This window comes from Megalops cyprinoides, chromosome 3 (genome assembly GCF_013368585.1).
Source record: "Megalops cyprinoides isolate fMegCyp1 chromosome 3, fMegCyp1.pri, whole genome shotgun sequence".
Lineage (NCBI taxonomy): Eukaryota > Metazoa > Chordata > Actinopteri > Elopiformes > Megalopidae > Megalops > Megalops cyprinoides.
The window spans coordinates 48,033,021-48,053,076 of NC_050585.1; the positions used below are offsets into that span (position 1 = coordinate 48,033,021).

Genomic DNA, 20,056 nt, shown 5'->3' on the forward strand with positions numbered 1-20,056 from the left:
TCACATGATCAGGGACAGATATACAGTCATCCAGACACCCCATGCTTTCTGTACCTGTACATAAACGCAGTATATCGTAAGATACTGAGATGTGTGTTGATCAGCAAATTGAAAGTAGACTTACAATGATCAATGGAAATCAGAAATACATTGAAATATACAAAATGGCAGTATTTTACATATCTCAAAATATAATTCTCATTTTTTTTTTGTGGGCAAACTCAAAACATTTCTGTGCACTATTCTTCTGCTGTTCAGATTCAGCATGTTTAGCACTTCAGTTAATTCTGTCCATGTGTTGTTATGAGGTTTTGTTTATCCCTGGGTGTGGGATAACCAGACCGGATACATCTGGTATAGCAGCACCGGCCTTCTAGGACATTTGCCTGGCTGAGACACTGTTAGCCTTCCCGCTCTGCTAGGCTAGGTATCGACTGCATGTTGTTCTATACCTACAGACGTTGATGAATGCCATGATGAGTCTCTCTGTTCCAACGGGCGGTGTGTCAACACAAGAGGGTCCTTCTACTGCATCTGCAACTCTCCCTGGACCCCCGATGTCTCCAAAAAGAAGTGTGTGATTCCCACCATTGCAGGTCAGTAGCCCCTGAGTCCTCTCTTATAGGTCCCTTTTTAATCTTATAAGCTCCTTATTATTCACTTTGTGTCTCACGGTGATTGTTAATGCTGGACAAAACTATATTTCCAGTAGAAGTAACAGAAACCTAAAGATGAAGAAGACAAGGCATTTACATGAGAATGTCACAGTGCTCTCACTTGACTTATGTTCTGTCAGGTCTTTTCAGGACTCTTCTTTGCTAGCTGGTAATGCAGCGTGTCAATCTGACCCCTGTGCTACTTTGCCCTTTACTTTAAGGAATTTAACAGTCTATGTTTTTTTTTTAATTCTTACACAATATTTTCACTAAATTTCAGTGACCAAAGAATTTTTGATGATACGATATCAACTAAATGTAACTCTTGTTTAAATATGTACTCAGAGTTAAGTATGTTGTGCCAGTGGGTTAGACTGAGTGTTCCTCTGTCTAAATTAGAGGTTACAGAGCGGCACACATGGGAACTGAGATATTCCAGTCTTTGAAACCTGAAGTTTGTTTTCTCATATCCTGAGTATAAAAAAACACCTTTTTAAATCGGTAAACAGACTTTAAAAAGAACCAGTGTGCTGATCAGGGCTGTAATGGTGGATTATGTGCATTGCAGGTGTGGATGAGTGTCAGGACTCTGCTAACTGTAAGAATGGGCGCTGCGTGGACACCCCAGAGTCCTTCTACTGCATTTGCTCCCCGCCCTTGATCCTCGCCACTGACCGCAACAGCTGTGTCACCCCAGAGGAACAGGCAGGTGAGCGCGGTGCAGGCTGGGATAGAGGAGGACAAAGATGAGGCTGGAGAGCTTCTGGGGTTTGCGAATGAGCCAAACCTGTACTCTTTCCCCCTGGTGTAGAGTGTTTTTGGCCAGCTACATAGAGGACAGAATCTGTTTTCTCCATTGTTGGTTTTTAGCTGAGTCTAGATGGCATCTTTACCCAAATCATACCATTTCCTTTTTGCAGCTAGGACGTGATTTTCAAAAGGGGTCATACAGTACCAAAAACAATTGATTTATCAAGAGCAGTACAGTGTATGAGCCAGATGTGGAGGAACTGTGCATGTGTATGTGTGTGCGCATTGACCTGTGGTTACATGTGGGGGTGTGGGTTTGTGTTGGTACATGTGGGGGTGTAGGCTCATGTGTGTGTGTATATGTGTGTGTGTAGGTGTGTTTCTGTGTTTTGTGCATGTGAGGCAGTCAGGGTGAAGGAAAGGTGCCGGGAGAGGATATACTGTCGAGGGCCCTGTAATTAACATTTCTAAAATACTCTGTGCACAGCACTGCCTCAGGGCATCTCTCAAAAAAGCCAGTTAAATTTAAATTTTTATTGAACCCATTTCAGTCTTGCAAGATTAACCCCTGGATTCAAACAGCATTTGCCTTTCACTTTGACTCCAGAATAAGTGCGAGTTTGACTTTTGTTTTCTTTGCATGATCAGTGTGATAAGTCCAGAGACCGCTAAATAAATTAGGTGTTTTTGTGCTCGTATACAAAAAAGCAACACAATTTATCTGGAAGACACACTGTTTTTTGAATCCAGAGGTAAAGTCTTGAGGAAATGACTGCCTCACCCCTTCCAACAGAACACTAATGTACTGCTGTAAACTGTGTATGGCAACTGTTCCACAGTGTAGTAAATAGCAGGTATTAGATGTCTATTATGCAAACGCAACCAGTAGCTATACTGGCATGTAGATGGACGATTGTTCCAGAAACCTAAACTGTAATTATTATTTGACAAATAATTATTAGTTGAATTGTGCAAGTGCGGCAAAGCTACTGGGGCTCTTTATTTAATATTTGATTGGTACTTGCTTTTTGAGTGTATGTAGCGAAGGATGGAGTTTGATGGAGAGCTGATGTATATTGCACTGATTACATCATCAAGTGATGTCGCTCTCTGTGAATCAGTTTGGGTTCAACAGGAATCAAGGCGGTTTTCAGAGCTATCCGAGCACCATCCCTAACATCTTCAACATAGACAAGTTCAAAACTTTACCCTCTTGATAGTTGCATGACCTCAGACTCATTCAGCTGCACAATCCTTCGCAATATTAGTCAATATAACTGAATTGTTGTTGAATTGTTTGTAACTCTAAAATATGATAAATGGCTATTATTCAGTCAATTAATCCGATAAATGTTGACACCAACCTCACTGTACCATAAAACAAAGAATTATGGAAAACAGTTCCCTCACTTTGGGAACTATTTAGCAACAACAGTGTTTCTGTTACTTATGACTGCATAAGTAGATGCTACCTGCTCTCTCTCAGATCATTGGTTAATGGCCTGTTCCTGAAATAGTCTGCTGATTGTCTAAATTTATCTCTGGGGTTTGCCTGTATAACTAACCAGAACCAAATGCTGGTCCCGTTTACATGTCCTGAGACGTTGCCGTCAAAATCCCTGATGCCGTCATGGACGAAAAGAAGGTGTGATCTGATCCAAGGCCTGTGCTCCTTGATGCCTTGTAACCCCTCTCTGTGGTGATCCTTGCAGATGTGAATGAATGCCAGGACCCCTCATACTGTAAGAACGGAAGGTGTGTCAACACGCCTGGCTCCTTTCACTGTATTTGCACTCAGCCTCTCACCTTCAGTGCTGCGCTGAAACAGTGCGTCTATGACGGTGGGTATAACCAATCAGAGCGCAGCTCAAACCCTGAACTCAGGCTTACCTGTGTGCCTTCTTGCTACTCTTTATAACTCCCCCCCCCCTCTCTGCTCCAAACTGCAGATTGTACATGCTAACCTTTTTTTTTTTTTGTCCTTGACGTATGAGAAAGTCGTGTCTTTTAATGCTGTGTCTTTCACTTAGTCGGAATCGGAATGCACCGATTGCTTTTGTCGGTCTTTTGCCTGTTTCAGGTTTAAAATTATTCTGAATGAGGGATCTGTGGTGAAACAAGCCTGGATTCATTCATTTCATTGAGTAGATCACGAGGCTGCCAGTGAGATCAGGACTGAGGAGGCAGGACTTGAGGCAAATGTGCGTGGGTGGCTGATTGGCTCCACAAGAAACACTTCCTTACTGAGGAAGTGAGGTTCTGAGGGGTTGTAGAGGATCTGTGGAGCTGTGGTGTACTGCTTAGTCAGCCAGTATGGCTGACAGATTGGCAAGAAGCAGAAATAGCCTATGGTGGCTGGCAGGGGTGTGTGTGTGTCTGAGAGAGTATGTACTGTGTGCATGTGTGTGTAGTAACTATAAGTATATACACAAACCTGTTGCTAGATAGATAGATAGATAGAGAGCAGTAGAGAGAGAGTAAGAAAAATAGAAAGGGCCAAACAGCCATTTTATCCCCATTTGTTGCAAAGCTTCTCTTTGCTTTTGCCTTTCTTTCTGACATAGACTACCTCCCTGCCCTGTCTGTTTAAAAAATATGAAATGTAGACCAAGCCAAAATACTGTTTCTGGTGCTGCACTTTTCTCCCTATTCTGTAACAGAGGCGTGATCAGCAAATGGGACTGAAAGCTGATATGGCCTCGTGGTGTCTAACTCATACTGTTTTTATAAGTGCTGTAAATGTTCCACACTATTGTAGTGTTTTGTAATCAATTTTGAAATTCGTATTTTAGTTAATATAATAAAATATAGCTCTTCCTGCATTCTGTTAATTTTGATCATTTATGGTTGCATTTCTTGTAAACCTGAAATGTTTTGGTGGCCCTGTTAAGAGGGCTGGCAGTGGGTCTGTCTCACTCTCATTTTCCCTCACACTTTCTCTTTTCTCCTCTTCCCTGGTTCCTCTTATCTTTCCCTCAATGTCTTCCTCTCTCTCTCTCTCTTTCTCTGTCTCTTTCTCTCTCTCTCTCTCTTTCTCGCTCTCTCTCTCTATCTCTTTCTCTCTATCTCTTTGACTCTCCCTGTTTTCTCTCTCCCTCTCCTTCCTCCTCACCCTCTCCCTCTGTTTCTGTCCCTAACCCTCTCCCTCTCTTCTCTCCCTCCCTCCCTCCCTCCCTCCATCTCTCCCTCTCTCTCTCCCTCAGACCGCACGGCGGCCCATAAGGACGTGTGCTTCCTGGACGTGGACGAGGACCTAATCTGCAGCATGCCCCGGAACGACATCGTTGTCACCTACTCCGAGTGCTGCTGCCACTACGGGCGGGGCTGGGGCCCCGAATGTCGCACCTGTCCCCTGAGGAACTCAGGTGAGTGTGAATCACGGACCAGCCTACCGACACGTCTGTCTTAAAAATCCATTCACATACGGGTCAGGGCTAAGAGGGATTTTTAATTCACAGGAATCTCTTTGCGTTTCCCTCTACATTTCAGTCCATTAAGATGTTCGTATTTGATACCTCAGGGCACTGTACTGCACTGATAATGTATGTACTGTTTTGTGTTTTGTGACATCAGTTGATGGTTTGTTCTCTCTACTGCATTTAGAAAAGAAATCCAAGATACTGAACTACAGTATCAGTCAAAAGTTTGGACACACCTTATTAAGATAACAGATCTAAAGACTTATGCTTGAAATTTGTTTCTTAGACAAATATAAATAGTGATGCCTATGTATGAATTTCTTTCCAAAAATTAAAAAAAAAATAGTTTTTGGCTGCTTTGAAAAATCTAAAACATAAAGTAGTTTTGATCACTGTATAATTCCATTTGTGCTGTTTTGTAGTTTTGATGTCTTTAATTTTATTCTAAAATGTGTAAAAACAAAGAAAAACCCTTCTATGAGTAGGTGTGTCCAAACTTTTGACTGGTACTTTAGATTGAAAGCATTATGCTCTGATTTGTTTTCACTAACAATGGTAGGTATCATTTAGTTGTATGAACGTTGAGGGAAGTCAGACACAATCCATTCAGATAACTGTGGAATTTTCATTTGATGTGGTACACCATTCATATAAAATTATATTCTGTGCCAAATGTTAACCCTGCTTCAAGGTTTGCCTTTATTCAGTCTGGTGTCATAGCATTTGCGTTAACAAATGAGTTTTTTTTTCCCCTTTGTTCAGTGATCTTCAACCGGCTGTGTGAGATGCACCTCGACACAGATTCTGACGGTGAGGGCGATTTCCTGGTAGCTTTCGCCAACCATAACCCAGGCAAGTGCTAGCTCCACAGTCCTTCACTGAAAAGCAGAAGTGTGTTTTAAGATGTCATCATACATTAGTCATAGTGCCATCATAGAATCTAGGCTCCTACTGTCGGCGATGAATTGGCAGGGATAAAAACGTATGGACATACATAGATACTGATTTATGTACAGACAGGTAGGTGTGATGCTGACATTTCTGTAACATCAGGGTGTGACACTGATGTTCAGAGGCTATTCACATACACTTTCGACATTTCAGTCCTCATCCATATGTCATCTTCTGTTTGAGTGTGGATAGTTGGACTCCTGTGAAAACAGAGGCACTGGACTGGTAGCCCTCTCTTGTGTAGGTGTATCTGCAAACAAACTTTGTTGACAGTGCATTCTGGGAAATAGTCCATTGTCCTTTTTCTTGCTCAATTTAACCCCCCCGTTGTGGGTATGGTGTAGCTATGCAGGCCTAGAAACTGCTATATCGTTAATGCTGTTTGAATAAGCTGCAAATTAAACTACTGCATGCTTATGGGTAGTGCTCAGCCAATATCACCAGATACCCTGGGTTGCACATACTGTTTTCACATGCTGTGAACTACACCGGCCTGTTCAAGTCCTATCTAGTGTGTGGAGATGGTGGCAGCTGGTGACTACTCCCCCGGTAAAATCAGCTATCATATAACATGCAGCTCTGTGGATTCCAGATTCCTATTGGATGGTTATTTCATGAATTAACTGAGTATGAACATGTATGTCATCTGACATATTGAGCTATTATAATTTGTTATTGTTATTTAGCAGAGCCTCTTATCCAGATTGACTTACATAGGTTACAATTTTATCCATTTACACAGCTGGATATTTACTGAGGCAATGTGGGTTAAGTACCTTGCCCAAGGGTACAGCAACAGTGCCCCAGTGGGGGAATCAAACCAGCAACTTTTCGGTTACCAGCCCTGCCACTTACCAATATTCTACACTGTCTTCCACTCTATTGATAGAATGACAAATACTGCCTCCTGTCCTCAGACCTATACCTCACGACTTCACTGGCTGTCTGCTGTCCCTGCCTGTCTCTCGCTCTCTGTGTGATTCTCACTCTCTCTCTCCGGTGCAGACGGGGAGGGGGTTAGAGACGGGGACAGCTCAGAAGAGGACTCGGACGAATGCAGCTGTGCCAACGGTCGCTGCGTGCGCTCCTACCTGGGCACCATGTGCGAGTGTAACCCGGGCTTTAGGTTGGACCACTCTCGCACGCGTTGCAAAGGTATGCTGGCATAACAATGCATCATAATCGACATAACCAACATAAGCATAGTCAACATAGTCAGAGTCTGTACTGTGCTGTTTATGCATCAGTCCTAAGTAATATCATTTTAAATATGATTATTTAATAAGATAAATTATTGATATGAAAAATTGAAATGTTGTTTTGCGTATTACGCGTATTTCGTATTATTACATTTTGTCAGTATTTAGCAGGCGCTCTTATACAAAATGACTTACATAAATTACAGGTTTTTACAGTGTTATCCAGTTATACAACTGGATGTTTTTTACTGAGGCAGCTGTAGGTTAAGTACCTTGCCCAACGGTACATCAGCATTGCCCCCCTGGGAAATCACACTGGCAGTTACCTTTCAGTTACAAGTCCTGCTCCTTAATCACTGTGCTACACTGCTACCCATGTTATGTTTTGAAGACTCATGAATGTAGAGCTCCTAACTGCAGTGTGTTGCAAATAGGCCATCTCCAAATTTAGGACCTCACAGTGGATAACAGTCAGGAGGTAAGCACTCTGTATCTCTCTCTCTTTCCTGTCGGTCAGATATTGACGAGTGCGCCGACCCGGGCATCCGCCTGAACACCTGCAAGAACGCCCGCTGTGTCAACACCATGGGCTCCTACAAGTGCTTTTGCAATCACGGCTTCGTTCCTGCACGCCGGCCCAACATATGTGTCCGTCCAAGGTCCCTATAACAACACCTGCCCCTGCCCCCAACCCCGGTCTCTGTGCTGTACAGTACATACCTACCCGCTGCCCCCAACCCCAGCCCTGTACTCTATAGTACATACCTGATGACTGCCCTCAACCCCAGACTCTGTACTGTATAGTACATACCTTCCCGCTGCCCCCAACCCCAGACTCTGTACTATGTAGTACATACTTTCCCCCTGTCCCCAACCCCAACCCCTGTATTGTACAGTACATACCTGCCTCAAGTCCGCAATCCCAGCTGCTGTACTGTACAGTACATACCTTCCCCCTGTCCCTAACCCACCCTCTGTACTATACACACCTGCCCCCTGTCCCTAACCCCACCCTCTGTACTATACAGTACATACCTTCCCCCTGTCCCTAAACCCACCCTCTGTACCATACATACCTGCCCCCGTCCCTAACCCCAGAAATCTGTACTATACACACCTGCCTCGTACCTGTATCCTCAGCCCCAGTACCATACATACACACTTACGCTCTGTATCCTTTCACTACCCCTGTTCGGTCATCCATCACAGTCTCTTTTTGTTCTCCTCTGTCATTTCCTAATTCCTCACAGGGTGAAACTTGACCAAAAATGAAGACTTTGTGAATGTGTCCCTTTAAAATTTTGTGTATTTTTTTTTTTATTCATTTTTTGTCAAATTTCATCCCCACTTAGGAATACTGATACATGTTCATGCAAACACACGCACAGTAACCATGTTTCCGTCAAAGGCTCTGCTAGAATGAGGTTTTCAGTGGGTACAGAGTGTGTATGGTCGATAGTGCTCCGTACTTCAGATGGGTTTTTTTTTATGTGGTTTGACATTCCAGTAGAAACCCCACAGTTCTTCCCTCTCTCTCTTCTTCCAACGCAAATGGGATTGGCATCTCTCTAAATGGTGATCCCATTTTTTCTGTTTCTTGCCCCAAGCTTCCACCTACAAACCTTCCCTAATTGGAATTAAAAATACAGTTTAATTTACAGACATTGAAGTCTGCTCTTTAAAGGAACATCTCTGTCACAAACTGATATTCAAATATTGGGCAACATTAAGTTGTAATGCAAGCAGCTGAGTCCATGTCCCACTACAAATGGCCGTATCATCTTTTTTTTTTTTTGTCCACACTCAGACCTTGTTTTTCATGAGATGTTTACCTCCTTGTACAGCTTAATGTTACAATAAGGAGTGTTGTTTGGTGAACCAATGTCACAAGCATTATTTGGAGGCATTGGCACTTCACAGAAACTTTACAAAAGAAAAAAATGCATCTTCTGAAGATGAAAAAAACCTGGATATTTTTTTTTTGTTGTTTGTTCCATTCTGTTGTTGTTATTAATATTATTATTTCTTCATTGTTTCCAAATCGGAGTGGTAGATTTGCACTTTCTGGTCCATTTGTAGCTCTTGAGTTTGTACGTCTGGAGTTCAGCTGTATGTAAATGGCCTTCCTCGGTTTGGGGGTTCACCTAAGATAGAGAAGGAAAAGATCTCTCTCAAGTGGTGCTGTCATGGATCTGATGGCCTGCTTTCTGCTTGTTGTACACAAGACCAAAAGTTAGAAATCCTGGACCTGACTGAATCCTCCTATGTTTGGTCCTGGTGTTTTCTATGTTACCTGTTTTTTCCCAGTTGAGCACTAGGCTCTTCTATCAGTCAAATTGGAATGTAAATTTAGCTCTTTAAATATTTCAAGGTTACTTTAAGATTTTTGTTTTTTAAAAGTGCCTTGAGATCTTCGAAAACGACTTAGCTAGAGTTCAGCGAGCACAGTATGAAAGGTAATGATCAGCTCAGTTGGAGACATTATCAGTTGACACAGACGGCATCCACAGCATCAGGACTGGTAATCAATACACAGAAAAGATGATTGTCCGTCACTGCTGCTGGGGGTTTGTCTTCTGTGTGTGACCAGAAAATGACTCTAACCCAAATATAAGGAAGCAGGGAGCTTTGATGTCAAAGAAAACAAATAAAAGAAAAATGAAAGATGTTTGAGAGATGCGAGTCTGTTTTCTTTTTATGCTTCAAACAGTAACCCTTTTAGAGGGCACTGATGTTTTCCTCTCTGTGCAGAAAACAAGGAGTACAGAAATGCTTATACACACTTATACTTGAAAAAACAGGTAAGGCCTAAATGTTGCAGTGCCTCATGCATTGTTTGTAAATTAACTGTAAAACCTGTAGGTCACTTTGGATAAAAGTGTCTGTCAAGTGAATAAATGTAATGTAATGTAATGTAATGTAACAGTGCATTAGCCGTAGCATTAACACAACCAGTTGGCTACAAGTTATGCAACATTTTTTTCCCCTTTTAGAGTGCTCATTACAAAATAACAGTCACTGAGTGTTTCTCAGTGTACAAGTTATAGACAGATAGGGAAGGTACAGTGGATATAACTAGAGAAGGGCAGTGATGTTTTGGCAGTTTTTGGCAACAATAAATATTGATCGATATCACTAAGAGCGCAGAGCTGGGGTCAGTTCCATTTCAATTCAGTCGGTTCAGGGAATTAATTGAAATTCCACTCATGAATTGAAACTTGTCCATCATTTTCTATGACGATTTTTGCAAGTAATGAATTGAATTTCCATTCGTTTCCTGAACTGATTCAACTGAAATGGATTTTGACCTCTGTGCAAGAGTGACAGCAGTGGAAGTAATGAGATATGAACAGACTGCTTGATTTAAGACAGAGAGATTCCATAATGGAACGCCTTTCAGTTACGCATTGTGAAATGTCATCTTAATGATTAATGCATTCATGAGGGAGGAAGCGGGCAATTTCCCACTCCTCTCCTAATGACAACAATGGATAAACTTTAAAAACATGTAATAATGGTACTGTGATATGCTTGCTGTGTGCCAGTTCATAACGTGCAGTAACAAATAAGGCCAGTTTCGGGGATGCATATTTAATTATTGAATAAGAATGCACAAATTAGAACATTCCATCTGTCAATCAGAACTTTCAAAAAATATGCCGTTTTTTTCATTCTTGTTTTCTTTTTAAGGAGAGAAAAGAACACATTCATAAGAACACATAATATCAAACAAATGTAACATGGAGGAATAGACCTATATTTAAACAATCAAAATGATCACATATTAAATGAATATCTGTGAATTAAAGTCACAAAAATATGGTTGAATGTTTTCATAAGGCTGTTTGGATTTTATCCTCTCATATTTACAGCTACTAAGTCACACAGTAAAATGTAAAGACAAGACCCAGACTTCAATGCAGACGAAAAATGCTATTATAAAGTTGTCCATTAGGGGGAACTGTAGCTTAAAAATAACATGGTTGTGATACTGAGCTTTTTATTCAAGCTGCGCACATACACTGATCTTTTAATAATATGTATGGCTAATCCTATTCCTCATGCCAACTATTGTTTATCAGCCCCTCAACAAATGATAACGATCAATGAATCTGCTTATTTGGATCCAAACAAACAGGCCCTGTCTCTGCCATAAATGTTCTTAATAACACGTATGAAAAATGTACACTAGCTGAACAAATTTAATCCGAGTCTGATATGAGGTGGCGCCAGATTTAGAAACAGGATGGCTGGCTTTATATGTACTTAGATACACATGAAGAAGTACTGAGCAGTCAGATACAGAGCACTGGAGAGATCATACTCCAAGATGGTAGGAAATTGAAGCAGACTCTTGAAACCCTGGAAACAATTAACTGTTTATATCTCCATCAGCACGCACAATTTACTCATTGTCATGATTACATTGAAGACGTATGTGATTGTGTCCTTGTCCAAGACATCTTCTGGGATTTCTAAGCTGCTGTAAGATTTCAATGCTGCTCCACCTAATGGTCTCCTAGATCGTAATTAGCGCTAATCATGGCCTTCCAGAGGTCATCTGAGGTTGCAAAGTCAAGGACTGGTGCTAATGAAGGCCTGTGACAGCAGCCCTATTAAGACATTTCATTCCAGAAAACAGTAGATGCGCCGGTAAACAAAGGCCTGGATTTAATCAACATTTGTGCTGACCCACAATTAAACACTAGCGTCCGTCACGAACGCAGTTGGTTCGGTTTCACCACGTGTTCAGTGATCACCAAAATGAATGGCCAAAAAAACGTTGCTTGCATTGAGACATGAGAATATTCACCCCAAATTGTTTGTGAATAATGTTAAGGACAAATGTTGATTTAATCCAGGCCAGAGTGCGCTAGCATTCATCCAAGGGTATAACTCCCTCTCTCTATTCACAACCCATAACACGTCTCTGCTGCGACCTGTGTTAGTCAGTTATAAGTTATAATGTCACTATGGATTTCCATCTCCAAGAGAAATAGGAAAAAGGGTTGGACAACCTGGACAGCTGGACAATAATGTCACTGCTTGCTTAAATCCTACACCCCTTGCCATTTCCTCAAACATTTTGAACACCCTTTAACATTAAGCCTTCCATTTATGAGCTAAGAAATAACAGAAACATATTGCAGTTGCATAGCGACAGGGTTCACTGCATCAGATTCAGCAAATTCTCTTTCAACCTGCACAGACCATAAAAAAAAAACCAGGACACACTTTCAAGTTCGCTGTCCTCACTTCCTGCCGTACAGGACTTCCTTCAAAAGCTAAGCGGATCACTTATAAAAATGTAAGTGATGAAGGCCCCCCTCAGGCCCAGCACCTTGTTAGGATATAATTAGAGCGGGCTGCTGTACGAGCGGAAGCGAGAGACAGACAGATCCCTGCCTGTGTTGCCCAGAGGTGAGCGCCAATGTGGGACAGGGGCTCAGAAACCTAGATTAACATTGCAGCAGTGACACCGATGGACCCAGTCACACTTCCACTTCATTCCCACCTATCTGAGCACGCTGCTTACACCCCTGGTTCTGACCGCACACGTACACCGGATAAACCTCTGTGGGTTGATTGCACCAGCACCAGGGTTGTCATTTTTTTTTGGTTTGATTCCAAACTGGTACAAAGTTCCCGTTCCCTCAAGCAAAGTACTCCACCTTAATTATGTCAGTAGATATCCAGCTGTATTAATAGATAACGTGTCAAATGCAAAGTATTTTAGATGTTGTGGATCAGGGTAATTGTAGAGCAACGAAATAAATGGGATTTTCACTCTTTTAAGTGATTTACCAGACCAGGACCCTTGGGTCATTCCACACAGAGTTTGACCATGTAACATAAATACAGGAATATCACCCTTATTTATTTTCTCATTTCTTTTTATAAAATGTAAACAAGGTATTGCTAGAATATGAGTCAGATATCTGGGTCCCTTCAAAAAACCTTTTGCACCATTTTTTATAAAGGTGTCACCCTGATGAAGAGACCCCTCCCTGTGGTAGGCTGCCTTTAATGGCCCTTTAACATTTTCTCTTGATTTTGCACACAACACACACAACAATTCTTTTTTCCATTAATATTTACAGATGATAATCATAATTCCAATTTCCACTACAGGGTGCAGTGTTAGTTTCACTTGAAATGAACAAACACCAGCACCTCAACTTCATGGGGGACTGTGAATTTGTCCCTGAATTTCGTTGCGGAGTCACTGTACGACAAAAGCAGGATTTGGCTTTAAAGCAACTGCATCCTTTACAAATTATGTTGTATAAATACATGATATGTAATGAATATGTTGGCTGCGCCAATTCTGTTTGCTTATTGCTCTATTCAGTGTCGTATCTGAACGCAGTCACACGGAGGATATTGTTACGTCATGTTCTGGAGCTCTGTGGCAGATACAGAATTCCATTTTAGCCTCAAGTCTATTTTATCCCAACAATCAGTCAATATTTAGTCAATGTGGCCGCCCGGTACTCCTATACAGCACGAATGCAGTGACTCGCTATCCCCCACATTGTCAATGCAGTCAATGTAGTGACTCTATCTCTATCCATGGATTTTCTCGACAGAACAAAAAGGGACACCGAAAAAAGTAGTCAGGGAGGGGACAGATGAGTGAGCTGTTACCCTGTGTTCTTTCTCTCATTCTCTCAAGTCTCAATGAGTCATTTTTCCAAATGTGTTTTCCCTTATCCTCTCACTTGTGGGGCATTTATCAACCAAGAGATGTATAATGTGAAATTCAGGGCATCAGAGGAGTCTCAATTAGAGTATGTATTTGTCATTGTTCCTACTTGTTCTCAGGACATTGAATTCAGGGAAAACACAACAGAAATGTAATAATGTGTGCCGGTCCCCCCTTTCTGAGCTACAGTTTTCATCTAGGTTCCTGCAGAGGCTTCGAAAATAGACAAGATAGAACAGATTTTAAAGTCTCACAATGTTCTTACAGATGTCACAGTGTCAAATTGTTTGTCAATCAGAGCCCCTACCCCACACTCGCCTGCACACACACACACACACACACACACACACACACACACACACACACACGCAGAATATCTCCCCACTGTCCTGGTTTCATTCCGTCTAATTATTCTCAAAGTTCAAACTGGAACAGGAAGGTGCCCTTGAGCGACTTGTTTGGGGAAAAAAGAGAAGGAGAAAGAACTCGAAAGACACCAGAAATAGGCTGTCCCAGAGAGATAGTTCAACACAAAAATGATGAAGATGTATAAATATCTTTTAGTAGGTCACACAGACTAAAGGAGAATAACCCGTTGAATACTGGTTGCAGTTTAACAGGGGCTCTGACCATCAATGCAAAAAGTCTCTATCTGCCTGACAGTGTAAGAGTCTCTGGTGGTTTGAGACTGCAGTGGCACAGCAGTGATGCACCCCTGAGTCAAAAGTCCAGGATCATATTCATTACATTCTTACAACGTTTATGTAACATTGCCACAGCACAGTCAAACTGCCACTGACGTTGTGTTAATTGGGAAGTCAGAAATTCAGTCATTCAACAGCATCGTGGCCGATAGTTTGCTGATAACTCACTGGTTTTGAGCTGCCATGGGTACAGGCTCATTATTTTTATCCTCTCTTGTTCATACTGAAGGGACCTTATATTTGTTTAAATGTCACAATCAGTTCAACGTGATGTATTAAAATAAACAAACAAAACAAAAATGTTTTTTCCTCTCTTGCCATCCCTTAATCCCCCCATTCTCTTTCTCTCAAGCCAGATTGGTGACGATGTGTCACATGGTGCGTCTGGTTTTGGCTTTTGATGTGTCACATGGAGCATCTGCGCCAATTAAAGTGTAATATGCCGAATGCTGGTTGGCAAATAAAGCACACAAACAGAAGGGGATAGTTCCACTGTGACAGATGCTGCAGCTAATGCATGTGCTTTATTTAGGTCACAGGTGGCCTGGATCACTCCTACTCTGTGTTCCAAAGTGCACCCTTTATCCTAAGTGGTACATCTGAAAAACACTGTGCTACTTAGAGCATGAAACGCAGCCTAATCACAAAAAGTGTATGTTATCACTATGGAGAATGGGGGGGGTGGGGTGGGGGGTGGTATGGTAGAGGAAAATATGGACTCATTTTAATAAAGTCCTTGGCTAAATGTGTGATTTAGTCATAAAGAGAGGATGATCAGAGTCTGTGAAATGAACCATCTATGTAGCTACACCTTACTTTTATTAATACTATTAATACTAGAAAAAGTTACATTGAAAAAATAAACATCCACATTTCTCACAACGATCCCCTACTCACTCAAGATCATCAATTTTATGACAGGTAAGCAGGTTAGGACACAATGTCTCTGTTACATCAATTATAATTATTACATTTGGAACGAAGGCTTGGGCTGGTTTGGGTACAATGACATTGTGCTCTCCTGGTATCTGGTTTCAGTCAACTGCCCGCTGACAAGCTGTGTCCAAAGACAGTTACGCAGTTTCAATCTGAGACATTTTCTCATCTTAAAGGTAGGTGGAGTAGAGGCTCCTGATGCATTCATTGCCACTGTATTTCGCCTCTGAAGTCTCATCAGGTGACCACACAACAGCACTAACATCCTCTTCTGCTGTTAAATGTCATAGACCAGCATTCATATTTATATTGTAACATAAATTATATTGTAATTCAATTATGTTTGTAATTCATATTTATATATGTAAGTCTTAAATTTGGTACCCAAGCGTAGCCTGTAGAAATGTGTGGCTCAGAGAATAGCCACTTTTGTACAAGCTCTAAGAGTGGGTGTTTTTTTCTCCACATCATGAAGCAGGAGACCGGGGCAATGAGACGCTAGGCTTGGAGATAACAAGCAGGGACTCAGTAATTAGAGTCAGGCATAGCTGTAGCGGGCTGCTTGCATGCTGCCACTAGCTGTACAAACCTGTTTGATCTCCTGTCTCCGTAGAGCTTCAGATTTTCTTTTCTTTCTTCTCTTTCTCTCTCCCTCTCTCCTGGGCAAGGGGTGGGGGGGTGGGGGGGTATCACTGGGGGGGGGGGGGGGGGTATCACTGGGGTTACATGCTGCAGCCCACAAGCTATGCTTATTTCCAGTACACACACTCTGCACACACACACACACACACACACACACACGCACACATGTACACCAGCTACACATACTCATTAACAACTGCATGAAGACATACACACTTTTAAAGAATGATGAGTTGCACGTAGGGTTGACCGCAAATACACAAATTCATGAAAGTTACAGACGGGTGAAAAATTAAAGGAAAACCCTGAATAAATGAGTGGAGAAACATAACGAATGCAGATGCCTCCACAGGTGTACTACATGGTACAATTAAGCAATTAACATTCAATCATGCTCTGTGGCATGCATAAAAATGCTGAGTAGGCCCAGTTGATCTCGATTCTGGGTCAAGATAGCAAGAGGAAAAGATCTAAGTGACTTTGAAAGCGGGTTCATTGTTGGGGCACGGATGGCAGGAGCTTCAGTCACAAAGACTGTTCAACTGGCTAGTGTTTCAATAGGAACAGTGACTAAACTGACATCTGCATTTCGATCTATGGGAAAGACATCAGTAAATAGAGTCAGAAATTCTGGTTGACAGTGCACATTCGATGACCGTGATGCTCATGCATTAGTGCGATATGTAAGGGAAAATAGAAGAGCAACTCTTCCTCAGGTGACTGAGAATGTCAATGCAGGACTTGATCAGACTGTGTCAGCAAGAACAGTCCATCGACAATTACATAGAGAGGGATATTACAGTAGGACTGCAGTGCATAAACCCCTCATTACCAAGATGAATGCACATTTGAGAGTTCAGTGGTGCAAAAACCATAGGCACTGGTCTACAAAGATGTGGAAAAAGTGATATGGTCAGATGAGTCATCCTTCCCCATATTCTCAACAAGTGGGTGAGTGCATATGTGGCGTACACCAAAAGAACAGTACAGGCCTGAATGCTTGACCCTTACAGTGAGGGGGTCCGGTGGCTCTGTTATGCTGTGGGGGGCATTTTGCTGGCATGGTTTGGTCCTCTTAGAGGGAAGGGTCACTACAAATCAATACAAAGTTGTTCTGAGTGATCACCTTTATCCTATGATGAAACATTTCTATCCTGATGGGAGTGGTCTCTCCCAGAATGACAATGCTCCCATCCATAGGGCTTGAGGGGTCACTGAATGGTTTGATGACTATGAAAATGATGTGAATCATATGCTATGGCCTTCACAGTCACCAGATCTCAACCCAGTTGAACACCTATGGGAGACTTTGGACCGACGTGTTTGACAGTGCTCTCCACCACCATCATCAAAACACCAAATGAGGGAATATGCTTTGGAAGAATGGTGTTCCATCCCTCCAGTAGAGTTCCAGAGACTTGTAGAATCTATGCCAAGGCACATTGAAGCTGTTCTGGCGGCTTGTGGTGGCCCAACAGGTTTTTCCTTTGTGACCCGTCTGTATGTGCAATCATACTGGAAATCAAAATTATACAAGGGTACAAGACAATTAAAGTATAGTATGGTCAGGTCAAAAACTGTGTGTGTATACACATGTGGGGCAATATGCTATTAATACTAACTACAGTCAGATTAATCCATACTACAGACAACATGATAAGGGTTTGCAAAAAAAAAAAGTAAGGGAATAATTGTGATGGAATTTGGGCGTGTTCCAACCCCACGCTGACCCACCACCCCTGACATTAACGATGCCCCCCCTCCACGCCCCCGCCAACCGGTGCTGTCCATAGTGAGTGGACAGAGGGGGTTTAGCACAAATTGCTGCAATCTGCAGAAAGCAGTCCTGTGTAAGCACTGGGCTGGCCAGACTCTGGCTGCCAGTACCGCCGTGATATCCTGCACTCAGCTTTTTCTCTTTGTCACGCTGGATTGTGGACGGCTGCTGTTTTTTTTTTTTTTTTTAAAAAAAAGAGGGGTGCGAGCAGGGGTCGGGGTGGGGGCGGGGGTGGGGGTGTTGGTAGGAGACATGAACTGGGAGGAATGACCATGTTAAGCATTGGTCAGATGCTCTTTTATGTTTGGGGGGGGGGGGGGGGGGGCACGCTATCAAATCAGAGGTAAAGGTCATTCGATGGAAAAGAGAGTGTGTATTTCTGTGCTAGTCTCGCAAGTTACATTGTAGAAACCAATGACCGGTAATTGTGCCGCTGTTGGTAAATCAACGTGCAGAGAGAAAGCCTCCCTCTCCGCTGGCGCAGAGGAAAAAAAACTCGTGCCATTGTCCTTTGACAATGTATGTCACCTTAGGGCACATTTGTAATGACAGCCTATCTCTATGGTATGAAGACATCAGTGCCCGTTTCCTGCTTAATTTATGCATGGACTGAATCATTCCCCTCCTAACACCATCACCTGCACCATCATCAATATAAGTCAGTTTGACCACAAATGATTATTGAGTATTTACTTACTTTGTTATGCAGTATATTGTCATCCATACTTTTTTTTTTACCAACAGTAATAAAACAAATAAATCTCATTCAATTAAGCGTACCCAGATTGCTTGTGTTCCTGGTACAGAAACCAAATTATATTCACGTGCTTTGTACATCAATCATTTTTGTAAGACAATTAGTAGAAAAGATTATATGATAGGGGAAGTAAATACAACAAAATAACCTCCTTCCATTTTTGTTTTTGTAAGAATGTGAAGTAAAAATGATATGTACTCATATGCCCTCCAACTGTAGAGAGTATTTCCCAAAGGGAGATAGACAAATAAATCTCATGCACATTAAAAACACTTCATAGCAGGACTCTATACCCAGCAGCTGAGTTTATAATTAAGGCAGGTTATATAAATGATGTTGTAAAATTATAGAAGTTAACTTTCTGAGAGCTCATTTACACTGAACCCAGATGTGGTTCTGCTCCTAGAGTTGCTCACATTGTGTGCCAAAATACAGTGGCAACTTCCTCTTTATGCTGTTCATCACCACACTGTCAAAAGCAGACAGTAAAATTCATGAAATAACCCTGTCAAATAGAGATCAGTAGTCAATATAGACAGATTTGTCCCTGTCTTCATAAGTGAAATATGTAATTGGAAGAGAAAGGAAATTGGACAAAGGAAAGACAAAAAGAAAGAAAGAATGTATAAAAATACATACAACGAATATATAAGAACTCCCCAAAACCTTCAAACGGTCTAATTCTTGGATCATGTTAATATGATAGAAGTATCCCAGATACAATAAATAATACTGGCCATTGATAACATATAGTTACTGCTGGACAAGTAAAATTGCAGATGCTGAGATGTATTGAATGACACTGTGCTATATATTCAACGACATCATGCCTTTGATATTCTGTGTAGGCAAGTCATGTATAGATTGAAATAAAAATGAATTCTCAAATTCTGATTGCTACTAGTTTGTCACATGGCATGTTCATTTAATCAGCTGGCATTTTATGTAGCTGGACAATTACTACACTTGAATGATTCTTGTTATTTTAAAGATTTTTTTTTTGTGTTGGTCTTCCTTGTTTCATCCATTCTTGATGATGTCCTCATCTCTCTCTTTCTCTCTCTCAAACACACACCCACCCACCCACACACACACACACACACACACAAACAATTTCTTGGAGAGGTCGTCTTTTATTCCTGTACCCCTTATCAACTGTGGTAGGAATCCAGGAATCAGGAATATTTTGAAACAGCGTTGCTGAGGGAGGGGGGCGGGGGCGGGGGCGGGGGATTCTCCCCTGACCTGGCGTTTCTTCCACAGCAACTCAGAGGGAGCAGCAGATGGTGAGTGTCACACCCTGGGGCCACGCTGTCCCATGCTCGGCTGCGGGGACCGCAGGGCTCGCTGTTTTTCTCCCTGTCAGATCACACAACACGGTTACGGCACCCACACCGCTGAGGGAAGCATTTCAGGCAGCCCTCATCCTATCTCCACCGTGCACAGAGATTATTCTTGAAGGCAGGAGAGGTACAGTACACAGACGCGGACATAGCTGTGCATGGCACTGACACACCGAGAGAGGGTCATGCTCTTGATACACGCATTTGTCTCAGATA

At 42.1% G+C, this 20,056-nt stretch overlaps 1 protein-coding gene across 5 annotated transcripts in view; it reads left to right on the forward strand.

The window, feature by feature from the left end:
• LOC118775211 (latent-transforming growth factor beta-binding protein 3-like) overlaps positions 1-8,939 on the forward strand; it is a 42,870-nt gene extending 33,931 nt beyond the window's left edge. For 4 of the 5 annotated variants that reach the window (XM_036524990.1, XM_036524994.1, XM_036524993.1 and 1 more), the window contains 7 exons: positions 459-596; positions 1,225-1,365; positions 3,119-3,247; positions 4,610-4,771; positions 5,588-5,677; positions 6,782-6,931; positions 7,493-8,939. In XM_036524990.1, coding sequence (XP_036380883.1) covers positions 459-596; positions 1,225-1,365; positions 3,119-3,247; positions 4,610-4,771; positions 5,588-5,677; positions 6,782-6,931; positions 7,493-7,644 — 962 coding nt within the window. In that variant the 3' untranslated portion in view covers positions 7,645-8,939. The remainder of the gene's footprint in view (positions 1-458; positions 597-1,224; positions 1,366-3,118; positions 3,248-4,609; positions 4,772-5,587; positions 5,678-6,781; positions 6,932-7,492) is intronic. The other variant, XM_036524995.1, reaches the window with a different exon arrangement.
• The last annotated feature ends 11,117 nt before the right edge of the window (positions 8,940-20,056 follow it).